Source organism: Cynocephalus volans, chromosome 6 (assembly GCF_027409185.1).
Source record: "Cynocephalus volans isolate mCynVol1 chromosome 6, mCynVol1.pri, whole genome shotgun sequence".
NCBI lineage: Eukaryota > Metazoa > Chordata > Mammalia > Dermoptera > Cynocephalidae > Cynocephalus > Cynocephalus volans.
Genome location: NC_084465.1, coordinates 120,474,216 through 120,493,113, shown reverse-complemented (window position 1 = coordinate 120,493,113; position 18,898 = coordinate 120,474,216). Strand labels below are relative to the sequence as shown.

Below are 18,898 nucleotides of genomic sequence, written 5' to 3'. Positions count from 1 at the left end.
CATAATTGCACAGTCCCTCCATTCTAGAACTTTCAGCCTGATGGTCAGAGTAGAGGTCTGTACCTTGAACATTTTTGAAGGTTTGTTGCTGCTGCTTTTAGGGCCTGAGCAAGAGATAAAGTCATCTTATTGAAAGGTTGGCAATTAGCAAAGACTGGTACCAAGACAAGAAATTAGGCATGAAAGGCTTTATTCACGCAGGCAGCAGCATGGAGGCCTGCACTGGCAGCATGTGGCAGGCACGGGCACAAGACCTAGCCTGCCCTCCCCCCCACCCCCCGGGGCTGGGCTTATATTTCTTCTTATGGTGAGTTGTGTTGTTCTGATTGGCCATAGCTTATGTTAATGAGGAGTTAAATGAAATATCCAATGGGAGTTGTTGAGGCCTTATCTTAATTAGGTGATTTTTAGGTTTGCAATTATTGGTTCCCTTAGTATGTAAAGTAGGGTTTCAGAGGGGACAGATGGCATGCAGTTCTGTTGCAGTTATGGGTTCCTTTGTCTTTTTAGTTTACGAGGAAGTCCCCTAGAGTGGGAATCACCATTTTGAATATCTTTGCGTGGCACCATTTTAAGCGGTCCTCCCCAAACCTAATGCTTATTATCTCTAATTTAAAAGACAGTAGAGGCTTCTGCATGGAAATATGTTCATTATTAACTTGTACTTTTTTCTATCACACCTGTAACATTTTCTGGAATACCTGGAGAGAAGGAAGTCATCTCTTTCTCCTTGTCCTCCCCAGTGGTTCTCAACACTGACTACACATTAGAATCACCTGGAATTTAAAAAAATACAAATTTCCCCAGCCCCAGCCCCAGATCAATTATATTAGAATCTCTCGGCAGTGGAGCTTTGGCACTGGAAATTTTTATAAGCTCCGCAGGTAATTCCAAAGTGCAGCTTAAGTTAAGGACTGCTCTAACCAGGCTCCTTTCAACTGGTAGCACCCCACCCTCCAATCATATTAAACTCATATATACCAGTTTTCATCTTTTCTCTTGCTCTCAGAGTCAAAACCATCTTTACTCTCTATGCCCAGATTTTAAAAATGGTAAAGGAGAGTGAGCCTTAGAGAAAACCCTAGGACATAGCTAGTACTCACCTGGGTGTGAGCTGCCTGTTGGGGCGTGTTACCTTGTTAAGTTCTCAAAAAAGTTTCCAATTACCATCCTCCTTTACTTTGAAATAGATTCTTCTTCCTGTCAAATGATGAGCTGCTGGAGATCTTGTCTGAGACAAAGGACCCCCTCCGAGTGCAGCCGCACTTGAAGAAGTGCTTTGAAGGAATTGCCAAGCTGGAATTTACTGACAGTCTGGAAATTGTAGGCATGATCAGCTCAGAGAAAGAAACTGTTCCATTCACACAGAAAATCTACCCAGCTAATGCCAAAGTAACTCCCCTTACCCATTTTTTGGTTCTTTTCTCCATAACAGAGAAAACTGGAGAGAGGCAGAGTGCCTATTGGTTAAGCATTTGGACTGTAGTTCTAGATTGCCTGGCATGGAACAGCCCCTACCAATTAAATCAGAAAGCCCAGCAGTGGGATTCAGGCATCTTTATTTTTTTAATATCTCTAGATGATTCCAATATACAGAAAATTTGGGAACCACTGGAATAATGCATGAATCAGAACTGTTCATTAAAAAGGAGCAATTCATTTTATTAACTGAAATAGTAATGTTTCTTTTGCCTCCTGAGAAGTTGTCTGTTTCAGAAAATGACATGAGAGAAATGCATGTTAAAAATCCCCGCTTGCCCCTTTAGGAGGCATACACTTCTGGGAATACAGTAAATGAATGTCAAGCAAATAGTTAAAGAATATGGGCTTGAAGAGATGCCAGATCTTTGGCCTCCCTCCAGCCCTGTCCAGAGAGAAAGCTGGGCTCTGCCCACAGCCCCTCCCTCTGGCTTAGGCTGCCTGTGTCTCTCTTGCCCCACAGGGCATGGTGGAAAAGTGGCTCCAGCAGGTGGAGCAGATGATGTTTGTCAGTTTGCGGGACGTTATTGGACTTGGAATTGAAGCATATGCCAAGGTAAATGAGAATCGAGGTACACATGCCAGGGTGTTGGTGCAGTAAAGGGAACTTTGGGGAGAAAGTTAAATGGATTCGTTCAATTGGCCACTCTGCCTTCTACCAAAACCCACCCCTCTGTGCCTCTGTTTCCTTTACCTGTAAATCCTGGGGCAATGAACATACTTCTGAAGAAACATTTGCAATTGAAGCAGGTGATATAAGAGAAGAGGGTTAGCTAGAACCTCTGGTTACTACAGGCCAGTACTCTCTGTCAAATGGAACTAATGGCATGAGGTCTATTTAGAGCCCCTTCCAATTAAGCAGCTATGTACATCACATATGCCCCGAGTGGTGTAACTCATTAAACTCCCAAAGGTTTAAGGGAAACAGGTATGACATAAGGCCTAAGAGAAAAGAACCTGTCCCAATGACTCTTTAGCCAGACTCTAGCAAGCTTCATGTTTGCAGACTCTAAATGTAGTCCCCTCAATTTCACGTGCCTTTTCTTAGTTTGTCTCCCCATCCCCCATTCATAGTAACCCTTCCATCAAACAGAATACCTTCATGCTAAAGTATTGGGGACTGACCCTACTGTCCCTTGCAGTAGTATTTGTATTGTAAATGAAAGGCCAATCCTTTTTCCTATGATATATTCTAAATCAAAAATGAAAGAGAAACTCCTACCACTGCAAAGTTATTTTATGCAATTGAATCTATAGCAAAAATCAGCAAACTTTTTTTGTAAAGAGCCAGATAGTAAGTATTTCCAGCTCTGTGGGTCACACTCCCATCACATCTCTTTACTTTTACCCTCGTAGCACAAAAGAGACATAGACGACATGCAAATGACAGGCATGGCTGTGTTCCAGCACAGCCTTATTTACAAAAACAGGCATGGCCAGACTTGGTCTTGGGTCATAGTTTGCCCATTTCTGATCTACAGTTTAAGAAAAAAGGGGGGTGAGGGGACACAGCTAAGAAATGGTGGCACAGCACTGCAGTGTTGTGTGCAAACAAAGAGTAGTTATGAATACTCTCTGAATGCCACCTCCATTATAGCTATGTAAAAAGTCACTGGATGAAAGCATGAAAAAATGCAAAGAGTTGATGAGATGGTTGATTTTTTTTCTTTTTCATAAAATTCAGGGAGAAAGCCATAAATCAGTAATCCCAGAGATGTCAAACCTTGTAACTTCTGAGGGTGGGGGAGGATTTTTTGTTGTGGGAGTGAGATGGTGGAGCATGTTTTTAGAAAGTCAGTTTAAATCACACGCAATGAACTGACCCTCTAACAAGACCCGCTGCACTTTCCCAGGTCCCTCGTAATCACTGGGTCTTGCAGTGGCCTGGCCAGGTGGTTATCTGTGTCTCCTCCATCTTTTGGACCCAGGAGGTATCCGAAGCTCTGATCGAAAATACCCTACTGGTAAGTAGCCTGCCATGAAGCTTGCAGAGGAGATCCAAGCACCAAATAGGATTTGAATGACATATAATTAGAGTAGCCATGTTTCGTTTTCTAAACAAAAATTATTTGGGTCCCTGGCATCAGGACTCATGAGGACAGTCGGATAAGAATATGGAATTGGGGACGTCCTGGAGTTTTATAGTGTAAGACCTCTCACAGTTCTTCCCAGGCAGAACTTCTAGGCTGCAGGATCCTAAGTCTTATCAGCCTTTGTTTCCAGGGGTCAGCCTGGCAGAATTCCACCAGTAGAGGCCCCTTGTCTTCTTCCTAGTTCAAGGGACCACTGCTTTCCTCTCTTCCTCCACAACTGCCCCCTTCTAACCACCCCTACTCCTAAAGTGTGCTCACGTGCCTGCCTATCCTCAGATCCAAACGTGTATTTCCAGTCAATTGATGCCAGTGCTTAAGAGTGCAAGACCTGGATGGACGTGAGTTCAAATCTGACACATCCACTTGTCGGTTGTATAACCATGAGCAATTTACTTAACCTGAGTTTGTCTCCTTGCCCATAAAATGCAAGAAGTTGTACCCTAAATTGTACTATTATGGGGAGAGTTAAACAAGATACCAGTATATTGTCCAGTACTTAGAAGCTAGGCTGTACACCCTACAGGAAAGAGGCCATGTCTGTTCTGCTCACTGTTACATCTCCAGGGATTAATGCAGTGCTGAGCACATACTAGGTGCTCAATAAATATTTGTTGAATGAGTGAAGGGCAACTCCATTCCCAACCTTTCTACCATGATATAACTTCCTGTGATTATCTCATCAGACCTCTTATTATTCCTCTATAGAGGATTGGCTGTGAACTGGAATATTTTAATTTACTACATTTTGCTTTATACGTTAAAATTAGAACATTAATATTTGACCAAGGTTCAAATTTATACAGATGCCATATTGATAATTCCTAATAGTTGGATTGCACTTGGTCCTTGCAAACTGCTTTCATGGACATCATTTCAAACTTCAGAAACTCGAAAAACTTCTGACTTTTGTGGCTAGGTCTCTGCAGTTTTCCCCCCTGTGGATAGTGAGAATGTTGCCTGTCACAAACCACCCTGGAGTGCATGCACACTGAGTGACAAGCCTCAGCGTCCTACAGGTATCAGCACAGGACAATCACCCATTCATTAATCCGCTCATTATTTATTTGACAGATATTTTGTTTGGCATCTGCTCTGTGCTGGGACTATGCCACTTGGCAAAGGGAATTAGAGGTGAACGAGACAGACACAGTCTCAGTTTTCAATGATATATAGTCTAGTGGGGGAGATAAAAAGGCTCTTTTACAGAACTGTGATAAGAAAAGACCAGGGATCCAGGAGTGTGGACAGGTTAGGATTGAGGAAGATTTCCCAGAAAAGTAGTGTCTTAACAGACCTAAAATATGAGTAGGGATTAGCGAAGCAGAGACTAGGAGGAAGGATGTTGCAAAGAGAGGAACTGGGATGTGCAGGAGTCGAGATGAAGAGGATGGTGCGTTCCAGCAACTGAGGGCACTTCAGTCCAGAACAGCTGTGAAAGGGGCCTGATTGACAGAGATATGAGGAGCAGCTCCATCACTAAGGGCTTTATAGACACCCCAGGGCAGATGGGGAGGAATGGAGAGACTTTTTATTTGCTATGTGCCAGGCACTTTATTATTAATAACAATTTATTAATTTACTGTTTCCTGGATGCTTTACTCACATCAGACATTGGGCCAAGTGGTTCACGTGTACTGTCTCGTTTAATCATCAAAACAGCTTGTAGAGGCAACTGCAATGATCTAGAATTGACCGACCAGGAGACTGAGGCTCAGAGGCTCAAAACTCATTTGCCCAGAACCACATGGCTAGAAAGTGGGGAAGGTGGGATTTGAACCTAGGTGGTCTCACATTATTCCTTTTTAAAATTTATTTTTATTTTTTACCTTTTCATTTTGAAATAATATCAGGCTTACAAATAATGCAAAAATAAAGAATTCCCATATTTTCTTCATCCAGATTCCCCAGATATTACCATCTTACATAACCACAGTACAGTTATCCAAATCAGGAAATCAACACTGAAACACTATTATGATCTAATCTATAGACCTTTTAAATTAACTAATTTAAAATTGGCCATTTGCCCCACTAAACGTCTTTTTGGTCAATGCAGGACCCAGTCTGAGATTACACGCTGCATGTCATTGTCACATCTCCTTTGTCCCCTTCAATCAGAAGAAATTTCAGATTTTTTTTTTATTCTGGTTTACTGTATAATTTACATGCAGTAAAATTTATCCTTTTTAACATAGAGTTCTGAGTTTTGACAAACACATACAATCATGTAAGCACCATCACAATCAAAATACAGAACAGTTCCACACCACCCGAAAATTCCCTCACGCCCCTTGTAGTCAACCCCTTTCTGTACTCTAAGGCTCTGGCAACTACGAATATTTTCTGTCCCTAGTTTTGCCTTTTCCACAATATCATAAAAAGCATGAAGCGATTGAAATTCATCTAGAGGTTAATGGCTGGGGATGATGGAAAGGAAGATTTGAGGGATGACAGCCAGGAGTCTGGTTTGTGCCATCTGATGGTCGATGGAGCCACTCCCTGAGAGGGGGATGACCAGAGGAGGATCCAATTTAACCAACCGTCCCTTCCTCTGCCCCTCCAGGATTTCCTGAAAAAGAGCAATGATCAGATTGCAGTGATTGTCCAGCTGGTGCGAGGGAAGCTGAGCAGCGGAGCTCGCCTCACCCTTGGGGCCCTCACGGTCATCGATGTCCATGGTAAATAGGGAGACTTCCCCTGGCATTACTCACCATCGAGGAAGAGCAGGCAGGATGGAACGATTCAGGGTTTCCTGCCCCATCAGGGAGAGGCTTCTCCAACTGAGAGTCAGAAGGGGGTGTAAAGAGAGAAGCCAGAGCTGAAGGACTCTGTGTATCTCCGTGTTATGTTTTAACCTCCCATCCCCATCATTATTTCTAGGAACCCTCCAAGGAGGGCTCTTACAGAGACCCAAAGGCCAAAGCCATTTCTGCTTTCCTTGGATTAACCATAGCTATTATTTTTGAATACTCACTAGGTGCCAAGCTTAGTGCTAAGCTCTTGACATACACTATCTCCTTTTCATATACCTTTCACAGATTAAGAGCCTGAGGCTTAGAGAGGTTAGTAACTTGCTAGGAAGTAGCAGAAGCTCCTATGTCTGTCTGATTCCAAACCCACAGGACTGGAAATGGGCAGCAGTGCAGGGAGCGGGAGGTGAGAGAGGATGGATTCCAGCTCCTCCTTAAATGAAAAAAAAAAAGGAGGAGGAAGAAGAGGAGGAGGAGAAAGAACTGGGGTGTAAAACAAACCACCTCCACCCCCACACTCTATCATCACCAAGGAAACTAGGGCTGGACCAGGCTGATTGCCTGAGAACAACGTGTCTCTTGCTCACACACCCAGCTTCCTCCTGGCATTTCATGGCATCTTATTCCCCTCAAGGTTGATGCTCATTTAAATCTGATTTCATCTAGACAGACTAGGGTAAAATTAGGCAGAGAGAAGGGAGAATGTGCTGTTTATATGGCCATGTACCCAGCTGGTAAGTACAGGTGTGGTTACTGCCCAGGGCACCCCGGAGTAGTTGGGTTCACAAACACAAACACATACACATACACACGTGTGTGCATGCACACGCGCGCACACTGCACAGTGAAGGCATCCCTAACTCAATCCCTTGAGTCGCTTTCTTCTTAGATCTCTCATGTAGCCCCCCTATTCTTGCTACCGCTCTGTGAGTTCTCTTGAGAATCCTAAGGGGAATTAAACTCCTCAGGAAGTAAGGAGGAGCTGTTGTTATAATCTTCAGGGACTCTGCTTTGCAGGGTTTGGGATTTCACTGGAATAAAGACTTCTCTCATGAAAAGGGAGCAGACGTACAGAAACGTCCCTTTTCAAAGTTAACGTTTCTGAGACTATAATTTCCAGCCTGCTGCCCTAGCTCTGGATCTCAATTGCTCTCACCCTGTGAGTTACCTAAGAAAATAATTAATGAGTTTCATAAAACTGTGTCCACTCTTCAACTTCAGCTTCCTGTCACTGTGAGAAAATTAAAGTGGGTTCACAATCCTAGGAGAGAAAAGAGAAAAGTTAGTAACATATCTCCTGGCTGGTTTCTCAAGCCCCCAGCTGGAAAGAATACATCTAACCACAAATAACAGACTAAGCTGATAGCATTCTCTTAGGACATCTTAGAGGGGCCTGGAACAGGGCCAAAGGGTTGTATTGGGGATATGACAGCATTTGGGGTAACTACATATTGCAAAGCCCTCGAGTCAGTCCTCTAAGACTTTGGAGATGATAACAGAAGACAGTACTTATATAATGTTTTTACATGCCAGACACAGTTCTATCTCTCTATCACCTATCTCTCTATGAGTGTGTATGAATATACATATATATTATATATATATATATATTTACTTAATCCTCATAATAACCCTACAAGGTAGATACTATGTTATCCCCATTTTACAGATTATGTAACTGAGGGACAGAGAGGTTGAGTAACTTGCCCAAAGTCACACAGCTAGTTAGTGGTGTAACCAGAATTTGAACCAGACAGTCTGGTTTCAGAGGATGCACATTTAATACCTCTACTGTACTGTCTGAGATGCAGCAGACTCCCTACCTGGCTCCTTGGAAGAAGCAAAGACTAGCTTTGACAGATGTGGCTGCCTCCAGGTAGGAAGTACAGGAAGGAGGGTAGTTGAGCCTAACATTTTATGGAGAGTGAGAGATGGTCTTGATAACGTCATCTTCCAACTTGAGGAGTCTCTGGAGATGGGAGAATTCTGATGGTTCTGTATGTGTGTGTTTCTGCGTCTGTGGCCCAACAGCTCGCGATGTGGTAGCCAAGTTATCCGAGGACAGGGTCTCTGATCTGAATGATTTCCAGTGGATCTCACAGCTGCGCTACTACTGGGAGGCAAAGGATGTGCACGTGCGGATGATAACCACGGAAGCCCTCTATGGCTATGAGTACCTGGGAAACTCCCCCCGGCTGGTGATTACACCCCTCACTGACCGCTGCTACAGGTGAACACTGGGGCTCCCAGACCTGAGAGGAATGGAAAAGACTCTGGGGAGAAAGGCTAGGGGCGTCTTGGGTTCATTACCTTCACCCTCTACATTTTAGATTCTCAGATTTTAGAATTTTGCCCCTAGTCATCATGGTCTCCTCAGATGGGTATGGAAACTAGCCCTTTAGGCTTGAAATAAGAACCCAGGAGGAATCCTAGTGCTAATTAATACCTCTGAACCAACAAGCTGGAAGTTGGTGCATATCCATGAAAATGACATGATAGTTGAGTAGAAAACTCTCCAATGGCAGGAATCACGATGTTGCCTGGAGGTCCCGTGGCCAAGAAATAGACAAGGAGCGAGGCCAAGGACCCAGACAAGGACTCGCCATGCTCTGCAAGCCAGTCCCGTGAAAAACTAAGGTCATTCTGTGCTCAGCAAAGTGCTTGACGCTTTCTTTAGAACTTATCATATTAGAAATCTGGAATGAGTGAACTTGTCGATTTTGCGATGTTTAGGTTTTCTTTGCTTTTGTATATCTCCTTACAGTGGAATTTTTTTAGATTACAAAAATAATATTGAGAGTGCTTTTTCCTTTCAGAATCTTCAATCGCGTGTTTTCTGTGTTCTGTGATTTTTGCTCTTCATTCATTAATTTCTTCCACTCATTACTCAACAACCACTTCTGTAACTTCCCTATGTATCATTCATGACCTCGAGGAACCCTAAATCTAATGGGGGAAGGAGGCATTTTCAGACGATTAGACAATAGCATGTTAACCGAAATTATAGAGATTCACACCAAGAAGCCACAGTTACCACATCATTCATTTCTAACATTTATCTTGCATCTACTACATGCCAGGCACTGTATTAGTTTGCTGAGGATGTGGAACTGAATCGAATGATTCCTGAACTCACGAGTTCATAATCTAGTAGGAGAAATATATTTATTTTCGCCATTCCATTAGCACTGGTAATCTCTGGAATGTTGGAGTTTATGAGTATTTTTTACTCTTATTTGATTCATTTATGTATGTATATATATTCAAACAAATGTTTATGGGTGCCACCTATGTGCCAGGCTCTGTGCCAGGCTCTGAGCTTACAATGCTTGGTAAAACAGAACTTTTTACAATGACAATGCATCGGTCATATAATCAGGGAGAAATTTTAATCTATTTGCATGAGTCAAAATAAACAAAAAGCCAGTTTCTTTTCTGTGTCTTAGGCCTCAGGCAGTAAGTTTCTGTTTTCTTTCCCTTAGGACACTGATGGGAGCTTTGAAGCTGAACCTTGGAGGAGCTCCAGAAGGTCCAGCTGGGACAGGCAAGACAGAAACCACCAAAGATCTGGCCAAAGCTTTGGCTAAGCAGGTAGGGTAATGCCGTCTATGTCCACCTCTTTTCCTTGCTCTCCGTAGACCCCTATCCAGGAAAGTAACCATGAAGTTCAAGACAGTTTTGTGTAACAAGTAGAGTGGGGCCGACCCCATGGCGCACTTGGGAGAGTGCGGCGCTGGGAGCGCAGCAGTGCTCCCGCCCGCAGGTTTGGATCCTATAAAAGGATGGCCGGTGCGCTGCTCACTGGCTGAGCGCAGTGCGGCCGGGTCACAAAAAGACAAAAAAAGAAAAAAAAAAACAAGTAGAGTGGGCCCCAGATCCTCCAGCAGAACAGGAAGAGAGGAGCGTCACCCCTACTAATGGGCACTGGGTAATTCAGATATGATGGAATCCATCCTGAATGCCACCCACATCCTCCCTCTCTCTAGTGTGTGGTCTTCAACTGCTCAGATGGATTGGATTACAAAGCCATGGGGAAGTTCTTCAAGGGGCTAGCCCAGGCTGGAGCATGGGCCTGCTTTGATGAGTTCAACAGGATTGAGGTAATTCTGCTTCTAGGCTACAGAACAGAGGGGTTGGACGTGGAGGGGCCTTTTTCTGGGTTCTCAGCTCCTTAAAGACAGGGACTTATGTCTCCTCGATGGCACAGAGGAGATACTCAGTGAACTAAACAAAAGCAGCCCAAGAAGGCAAAATCTGTGGTTTATAGACATAGCCCTACCTCCCCGTCACATTGTTTCATTCACTCACCCAGTCCAAAATTTATTGAGCAGCTACTATACATTGAGTACTTTGCATATGTTTGTGATACAAAGATGAGTTAGACATGGGCTTGCCATCTAGATTGTTACAATCTAGTAAGGGGAAATAGAAATTAAATGAAACAAATAGAACATGATAGAAGTCTGTAGTGGTGGTACAAAAAGGTATCACAGGAGTGTGTGATTCATTCTGTTTGGGTGGGAAATGGAGATCAGGAAATGTAAACATGCAGTTTGAACCAGTGAACACTGAATACCTATGGCACTATGCTAAGTGATGAAACAAAGATGAAATACTATGGAAACTATTCACACACACACACACACACACACACACACACACACACACACACACACACACACACACCTATTTTCTTTTTCTTTACCGAAACCCCAAATCTTGCCCTTAATTTTGAATGTAAAGGTCTGGTTCTCAAGAGGTCTGGTTCTCAGGTGACTGGATTCTTTCCTTGCTAAGTGAAGGGGACTCTGGCAAAGTGGGGTGGCTGTCAGGAGCTGGAGCTCACATCAAACGGGCGTTCTCACCCCAGGTAGAAGTGCTGTCTGTGGTAGCTCAGCAGATCCTCTGCATTCAACAAGCCATTATCCGGAAGCTAAAGATGTTCATCTTTGAAGGCACCGAGCTCTCTCTGAACCCAACCTGTGCTGTCTTTATCACCATGAACCCTGGGTATGCTGGCAGGGCTGAGCTGCCAGATAATCTCAAGGTAAATGTTAACATGTATAAATGCTGGGTGTACTTTATAGTAGAGAAACTTCTGGGGGCCTTGCAGAGAAGCCCAACAATAGGGTAGGTGGCATTTTTCAGCTACGAGAAGTATAGTGGAGTGTCAGTGGTGGTCAGACAGTACTTGGCTCTAGAATGCAGCCTCCTCCCCAACAAAGTCTCGTGGGAGAGGGGAATCCATACGTAATGACCAACGGCAGGTGGAAAACAATGAACCCTAGAACAAGATCACTATTTCGATTGTCTACAGGGTCAGACAGGTAATATAAAACAGAGAAGCAAAGTAGGCATGGTCGGGACACTGGTGAATGTCCCACCAGAGGAAAGAGCTTTATCTTAGCTCCAGCCTACTGTTGCCAAGCAGAAATTGTCAGATCTTCTCATTTGTTCGAAAGAAGCCAGAAACATGGATTTTTACATGAAATCTCCTCATTTTTAGATTCTGGCTCAATACAAAAAAAGAAAAATCACTATAGGCCAAACAAAATTGATATACTTACAAGAGAGCACAAAATTTCAATACAGAGAACTCTGGTAAACTTTGGCTGGGCTACGTAGAGCTTTTCCTTCATTACTAAGCTGGTTAAGTCTTAGCAGTTTAACCAAAGCAAGCTGTTCCAACTAGAGAGAGAGAGCAAGAGTGCACATCTGTCTCCAGTGCCTGTTTCTGAGCTGGCCTGAGCTACAGCCAAGGCAATACCCATTAGTCCTACCACTGGTGGAAGAAGGAAAGTGCTTCTGAAGGAAGAGAGAGAGCCAACCAGGTCACCTTCAAAGGAGGATGCCCTAGATGATCTTGGCACTCTGCTTCCATGGAACGAAAAAGAAAGGTGTACAGGATGGCTGGGTCTCCTCCTGTATGAGGAACATCTGCCCCCTCCACAGCATGAAAAGAGTGAGCAGAGGGAGACTTCCAAGCCTGCTTCTTACAGGTTTTATTCTAATTTATTGCCCATCCGCTTGGGTGGAAGAGATCAGAGAGACCCAGCTACACCACATCCTCTTAATTTAGTGCACGGTACTCCAACTGCTGGAAATGCATTCTGATTGCTGCCCTGGAATCTTATTCAGACAGACCACTTCTCTCTGAGGATAAAAAAGAGTCAGGGAGATCCAGTGGCTCCTCCTCGCTAGGTCAGCATAGGCCAGTGGGTGCTGACGTAGAATTTGGACCCACCTTTCTCATTTTTTACTGCCCAGCTGTTGTAACTCCCCCCTGCACCTGTTCCAGCCAACAACCGTGTTAGATCTGCACAAGGAGCTTTCAGGACAGTGTGGTATAGTAGAAAGCACCAGGGGTTGGTGTTAGCAAGCCTCGGTTCTAGCCCCAGTTCTACCTCTAGCTAACTGCATGACTCAGGCAAGTCATTTCTCTAAGATCTTGGATAATAATACAATAGCAGATGTTTATTGAGCATTCACCGTCTGCCCCATACTTCTGTAAGCACTCGGCTTACAACAACCATTTGTTCTCATGATAACTACACGAAGAGGGTAATATTGTTAGGCCATTTTGAGATGAAAGAACTGAGGTCTAGAGGGGTAGGCAACTTGCCCACAACTAGTAGGTAGCAGAACAAGAACTTGAATTGAGATCTGCCTAACTGCAGGATTCTCCTGATGCGCATTGGTCCTGTATTCCCAAATGACTTCTGGTGCCCATATTGAGCACCAGAGAGCCCCAACAATTGATTGATGCTATGAGATGTCCTCATTCAGCAAAGGATACCAGCACAAAAGTCCTCCACACAACCTTTGGGGGACCCAGCGTGACAGTGTGTACCTGGACAGGGCCAGTGGTGAGATTAGTTGAGCAGTGGTTCTATCCATTGAAGATGGTCCCCCTGCATCAGCTTGTCCTCCAGCCCTCCTTTCCTTGACTGTCTGGCCATTGGCTGATTGGCCATTCCCCTTCCCTTTGCCTGTGTGGGTGTGCCTTCCCCAGTACTCGCTGTTGAGGCTCTGATCGGCTCTTTCTTTTCCAGGCCTTGTTCCGGACAGTGGCCATGATGGTGCCAGATTATGCACTCATTGGAGAGATCTCCCTCTACTCTATGGGATTTCTGGACTCCAGAAGGTATGCTACACTGGTTTTCCAGTGGGTTCTAAAGCCCCTTAAAGAGAGGCTTTTTGTGAGGTGCGCTCAAGGTGGGTCGCCCATTGGAAGAAAAGAAGAAACTTGAGGAACTTGTTCCCACTCACAGGCTGATCTGAGAGCACAGGGAGCCCTGGCCTTGGTCCTGACCCCATTCCTGACCAGGAAACAGCTCAGATTGCCAAGAAAGTGCCTCACCTCTGTTCACATACACCTGGACTTCTATTGAAGAAAGTGGCTGCTCATCTCCTCCCCAGCCCTGGCTCTAACACATCACACCCACATTACTAAATGGTTTAAGGCAAGACTGTAGAACATCTGAAATTATTCCAAGATCAAAGAGGAAAATTCAATGCAATTTACAATTAAATTATTGTCAACATAACATTTATTCAGTCCAGTCCACTGGGTTTCTCTCATTCTAGTATTATCCGGTTTTCCAAGACACACACATACACACACACACACACACAAAGATCAGTGTCTTCATGTGCGTGTGTGTGTACACACATACACATATCACATTCACAAAGAATTATGAAAAGTCATTGTAAAACTGTTGTTTTTATTGGTCTGTTCCCGATTAACATTTGTCGTCTTCATCATCTTGGCCATAATCTGTTGATGTTTTTGTTACAACAGATGCCTGCACAAGGCCCTTAGTGCCTTTGTGGCCTGGGTGTCCTTGTTTGTGACACCCAGAAGGGCTGCAGAAATTCTCAATAGAATGTGTCACCCTTCTTGGGCCAAGAGACTGCCTCAGTCACATGAGGTTCACCTTGTTTTTTCTATAGTAGGTCTGGATTACATTGATTTGCCCATTCAATTTATTTATTCAATTGTCAAACCTTTATTGAACCACCTGCCTTATGCCCAACTCTGTGCTAGGTGCTGGTGAGTGAAACAGACAAAGTCTATGTTTTTAAAGTAAATCAGTTTTGTAAAGAGGATTTCCATAAGAGGAATGTGTATATAGTTAGGGTCACCCTGATCCCCAAATCCCAAATGACTTAGCATAACAAATGTTTATTTTTCACTCACTGTGAGTCTGAAGTAGGTGTTTGTGATCAGAGGCAGTTCTCCCCCACGGGAAGGTTCAGGGGCCCAGGTTACTTGCGTCTCATGGCTACAACACGTGGTGTGGAGGAGCTCACGTAGGAGCTCTCTGCAGGCCAGCCCTGCACATGACACATGTCATTCACATTCACACTCCCCTGGCTAGAACTCGGAAGTGTGGCCTCCCCTGACTGTCTGGCAGGCTGGCAAGTGTGTGCAGGAAGAATAAGAAATGGCAGTGCACATGAGTGTACATGTGTCACATGGTAAGTATGTAGTCATCCATCAGTGTCCATGGAGGATTTGTTCCAGGACCCCCTGCGGATACCAAAATCCAAGATGCTCAAGACGCCTGGATAATACGGCATAGTACTGTAACATACGCTCATCCTCTGTGTACTTTAAATCATCTCTAGGTTACTTATAATACCTAATACAGTGTAAATGCTGTGTAAATAATTGCTACACTATATTGGTTTTTTATTTGCATTATTTTTTATTGCTGTATTGTGTTTTAGTTTATTTAATATTTTTGACTCATGGTTGATTGAAACCATGGATGTGGAACTCACGGATATGGAGAGTCAACTGTATTAAATTTTGGATTTCTTTTTTAATTAAAGAAATAAAATGGACACTGAAAAACATTGTAATTTACAGAAGTGAAGGGGAGTTTCCCTTCAGTAACCCTTAGTGCCAATGTCCAGGAATCACCATCAGTAGTTTGATGTGTATTTCCCTAACTTGCGTGTGTGTCCACACATTCATACATACACATGAGAGCATATAACATATTGTTTCATATACAGTACATGTTATACATATGTATGTGTTTGCTTTTTTTCAGCCTAACTTTGAAAGAGCATTACGATGCTTCCTTAGCTCATCAGGGTCACATTAGTAAAAGACCTTCAAATGATAGGGCTTCTCCATCACGTCCATGGGCAAGCCTGGTTTCTGAAGGGGCAGGGAACAGGGATGTTGGGGATGTCTGCTGAGCAGGATGTGGTCCTCCCTGGGGATCTGAAGACATGTCTTTGCCCTCCCAGTCTTGCCCAGAAGATTGTCGCGACCTACCGCCTGTGCTCGGAACAACTGTCGTCCCAGCATCACTATGACTACGGCATGCGCGCTGTCAAGTCTGTGCTCACTGCTGCAGGCAACCTGAAGCTCAAGTATCCAGAAGAGGATGAAAGTGTCTTGCTGCTCCGGGCCTTGCTTGATGTCAACCTGGCCAAGTTCTTAGCTCAGGATGTCCCTCTTTTTGAGGTATGCATTGGTTTGAGACCTTGGTCAAGGACCAAGGCTCCACTTCTAAAGGTGGAATGTTTTCTCTGGCACCTTCTACAGATCCTCTTCCATCTCCTGACTCCTCTCTCTTCTCCAACCAGCAACCTTGTTCCCTGATATCCCCTTCCCAATTGTTAGATCATAGTGGTGATAGCAAACATCCCTAAGTCCCGATCTTAATAAAAGTGGTTTATTGATAGGATAATATTTGCTGTTATGTTTGGACAGGTGTTTTTACCCAATTTAATTAGCTTCCTTTAGTAATTAATTTGAAGCCTATTTTCCTTACCAGGCTGTGAGCTCCACAAAAACAGAAACCATGTCTATCTCATTCATTCCTAGTACACTACTGGAAGATAATACCAACTCATTAAATATTTGCTGGCTTTTTAAATTATTTGGGAGGGAAATCATGTTTTACAGATAGTGTTGACGTCTGTAATTTGGGGTGAGTTTTGATGCAGGAAAAGTGAGGTTTGGAATTTTTCAAAGACTTCTGCTGTCTATAGATCTCATTTTAGGAGAATATTGAGCTCACATGTCTAATACTTCATCCTTTCCACCTTCTCTTGAATTCTTCTTAACAGGGAATTATATCAGATTTGTTTCCTGGAGTTGTTCTTCCAAAGCCAGATTACAAAGTTTTTATGGAAGTGCTGACTGAGAACATCAAAAAGATGAAACTCCAGCCAGTACCTTGGTTTATTGGGAAAATTATCCAGGTTGGTTCCTGTACCCATATAAATGTGCCTGCTTTACTGTTTGCTAGAGCCAGAAATTTAAGATTTATGGCAGATTGAAACGGAACAGATCGCAATCAGAGGTGCCTGAGTAGAGATGGAGGTTTAAAAACAAAACTAAACAAAAAAACACTCAATCACTCCTATCAGCTTTTTGCTGTGAGATATCAGACAAATTAGTTCAACTCTCTGAGCCTCAGTTTCCTCATCTGTAAAAGGGAGGGAAATACAGGAATTTTGAGAGAACACATTTATAAAGTGCTGGATAAAATGCCTGATACTGTATCATTATCAACCCCACCATGTCCACAGTCATTGTTAGCATCACTGGCACCACTGTTTCCCAAAGTCACCCTGTTAGTTAAAAGTGAAGGTCGAGGTAGGAACCCAGGTCTCTGGAGTCTGAAATCAGACTGCCTTGTGGTAAAGTATTGATTTTTTTTCTCTATTATATCTCCAAGTGAATTAGTTTTACACAATGCATTTAACCCAATGTCAACCCCCAATTTATTCATCAGGATTTTACAGATGAACTATTCTTTAACTAGGTGTGAGCTTTTATTTCTAGTATTTTACTATGAAAAATTTTAAACATGCAGAAAAAATAGAATTGTACAGAGAGCACCATGCACTCCACACCTGCATTTCACTCTTAACATTTTTCTTCAAAAACGAGGTAATATTTTCAACAACAGGGTATTTGGAGCTACTTGCCCTTTTGTATATCAGTAACTTGATATTTCAAGATATGTGAGGGGGAAGGTGAGAGGATATTGAATGATCGATGGGTTTTTTTTTTTTTTCTTATCTTTATGTTTTTTTGGTTTTTGGTGTTTTCGGGGAGGGGGGCAGTGGCCTATACAGGGATCCGAACCCTTGATGTTACAACACCACACTTACCAACTGAGCTAACTGCCAACTCCCTCTCCCTTATTTCTGATACAAGGTCAACTCCTTTCGTCTTTATTCAATCTGAAATGGTTTTCCAACGTATTTGATTATAAGCCTTACTTGAAGATTGGGAATTTTGCTGTTTTGTTCTGTGCTCTGTTGACAACACATGGAACAGTAGCCTGTAGATGCTTAACAAACATTTTCTGCATGACATTTGTCCATTGTCACTGCCTTCATTTAGACCCTCATTACTGCTCACCTCCAGGGTGAAAAATAATAAGAACTTAATCTTCAAAATAAAAAGCTTCATGTATTCCCCTTCTCTGAGGGACTCAGTCTAGAGAGAGAGAGCATAAAATTTTACATAAATATAAATGACCAAAGCATTTGCATTTGAATTATCCTGGGCCAATGTCACAGAGAGAAACAATCAGAACATTCAAGAAATGGGCTTCTATAGAGCTGTGGATTCTCAAGGGCAGAGGATAAAATAGCACAGGAGGTCATTTATATTTCACAGTGTGGAGCCTGGCTCAGAAAATACATTTTTATCTACTGAGAGTTGCAGTCAAGTCAGAACAGCAGTTAGGCCTTGAGAAAGGAAGTTTCCCATAGAAACACAATTTGCTTTTTAAAAGTGAATGGTAATGGTTTAGTGAAAAGATTAGAGGCATTGATGTTAGTCGGCCCTGTGTTCAAATCCTGACTTCTCCACTGATGAGCGTGGGCAAGTTACTTAACCTCTCTTGGACTCAGTGTTTCCACCTGTAAAAGGTAATTAATGATACCTGAGTAGATTACGTGAAGTAATTGGGATGATGGCTTGATAGTACATTGGTAGGTGCAAAGCAGGTAGTAGTTCCCATCCCTTAGATAATATGAGACACACGCATATACTCATTCCTCCAAAAGATATTTAAACAATAGGTCATTTTCTACCTCTGGTGAACTATAGTCCCCTGTGAGAGTCCCTTCGACCCCTCATTCCTCATTGACTTCTGACTGACTTGCGTTGTGGGGAGGTTTGCAATAATTAATTTTTTATACAATGTCTTCTCCCAGATCTACGAGATGATGTTGGTAAGACATGGCTATATGATTGTCGGAGACCCCATGGGTGGCAAGACTTCTGCTTATAAAGTGTTGGCCGCAGCTCTGGGTGATTTATATGCAGGTAAATCTCACATCCCTGGCTTCCAGGAAGGACAGGACTGCCCACTCAGTTGGCTGGCTCCGTGGAGATAATGCCAGGCTGTTAGTTTTGCCAGCCCCGAATCATGACATCAGAGCTAGAAATAGAACATAGCTCACAGATGTCTGCAGGCAGAAAATAAAGGGTGGGGGTGGGGGCTTCTAACATGGGATTTTGTATGCACGTCATTAAGGCTGGAGGAATTTTCTCAAATGCAGAACAGTGGCTTCTCCAAAGGTTCC

General features: G+C 43.3%; 1 protein-coding gene across 1 annotated transcript in view; it reads left to right on the top strand.

Annotated features, from left to right (window-relative positions):
* DNAH3 (dynein axonemal heavy chain 3) overlaps positions 1-18,898 on the top strand; it is a 169,854-nt gene that overhangs the window by 74,188 nt on the left and 76,768 nt on the right. Inside the window, exons 24-35 of the mRNA XM_063099804.1 lie at positions 1,191-1,392; positions 1,943-2,035; positions 3,333-3,443; positions 6,136-6,250; positions 8,354-8,552; positions 9,805-9,913; positions 10,309-10,422; positions 11,193-11,369; positions 13,375-13,466; positions 15,590-15,809; positions 16,418-16,552; positions 18,527-18,638. Coding sequence (XP_062955874.1) covers positions 1,191-1,392; positions 1,943-2,035; positions 3,333-3,443; positions 6,136-6,250; positions 8,354-8,552; positions 9,805-9,913; positions 10,309-10,422; positions 11,193-11,369; positions 13,375-13,466; positions 15,590-15,809; positions 16,418-16,552; positions 18,527-18,638 — 1,679 coding nt within the window. The remainder of the gene's footprint in view (positions 1-1,190; positions 1,393-1,942; positions 2,036-3,332; positions 3,444-6,135; positions 6,251-8,353; positions 8,553-9,804; positions 9,914-10,308; positions 10,423-11,192; positions 11,370-13,374; positions 13,467-15,589; positions 15,810-16,417; positions 16,553-18,526; positions 18,639-18,898) is intronic.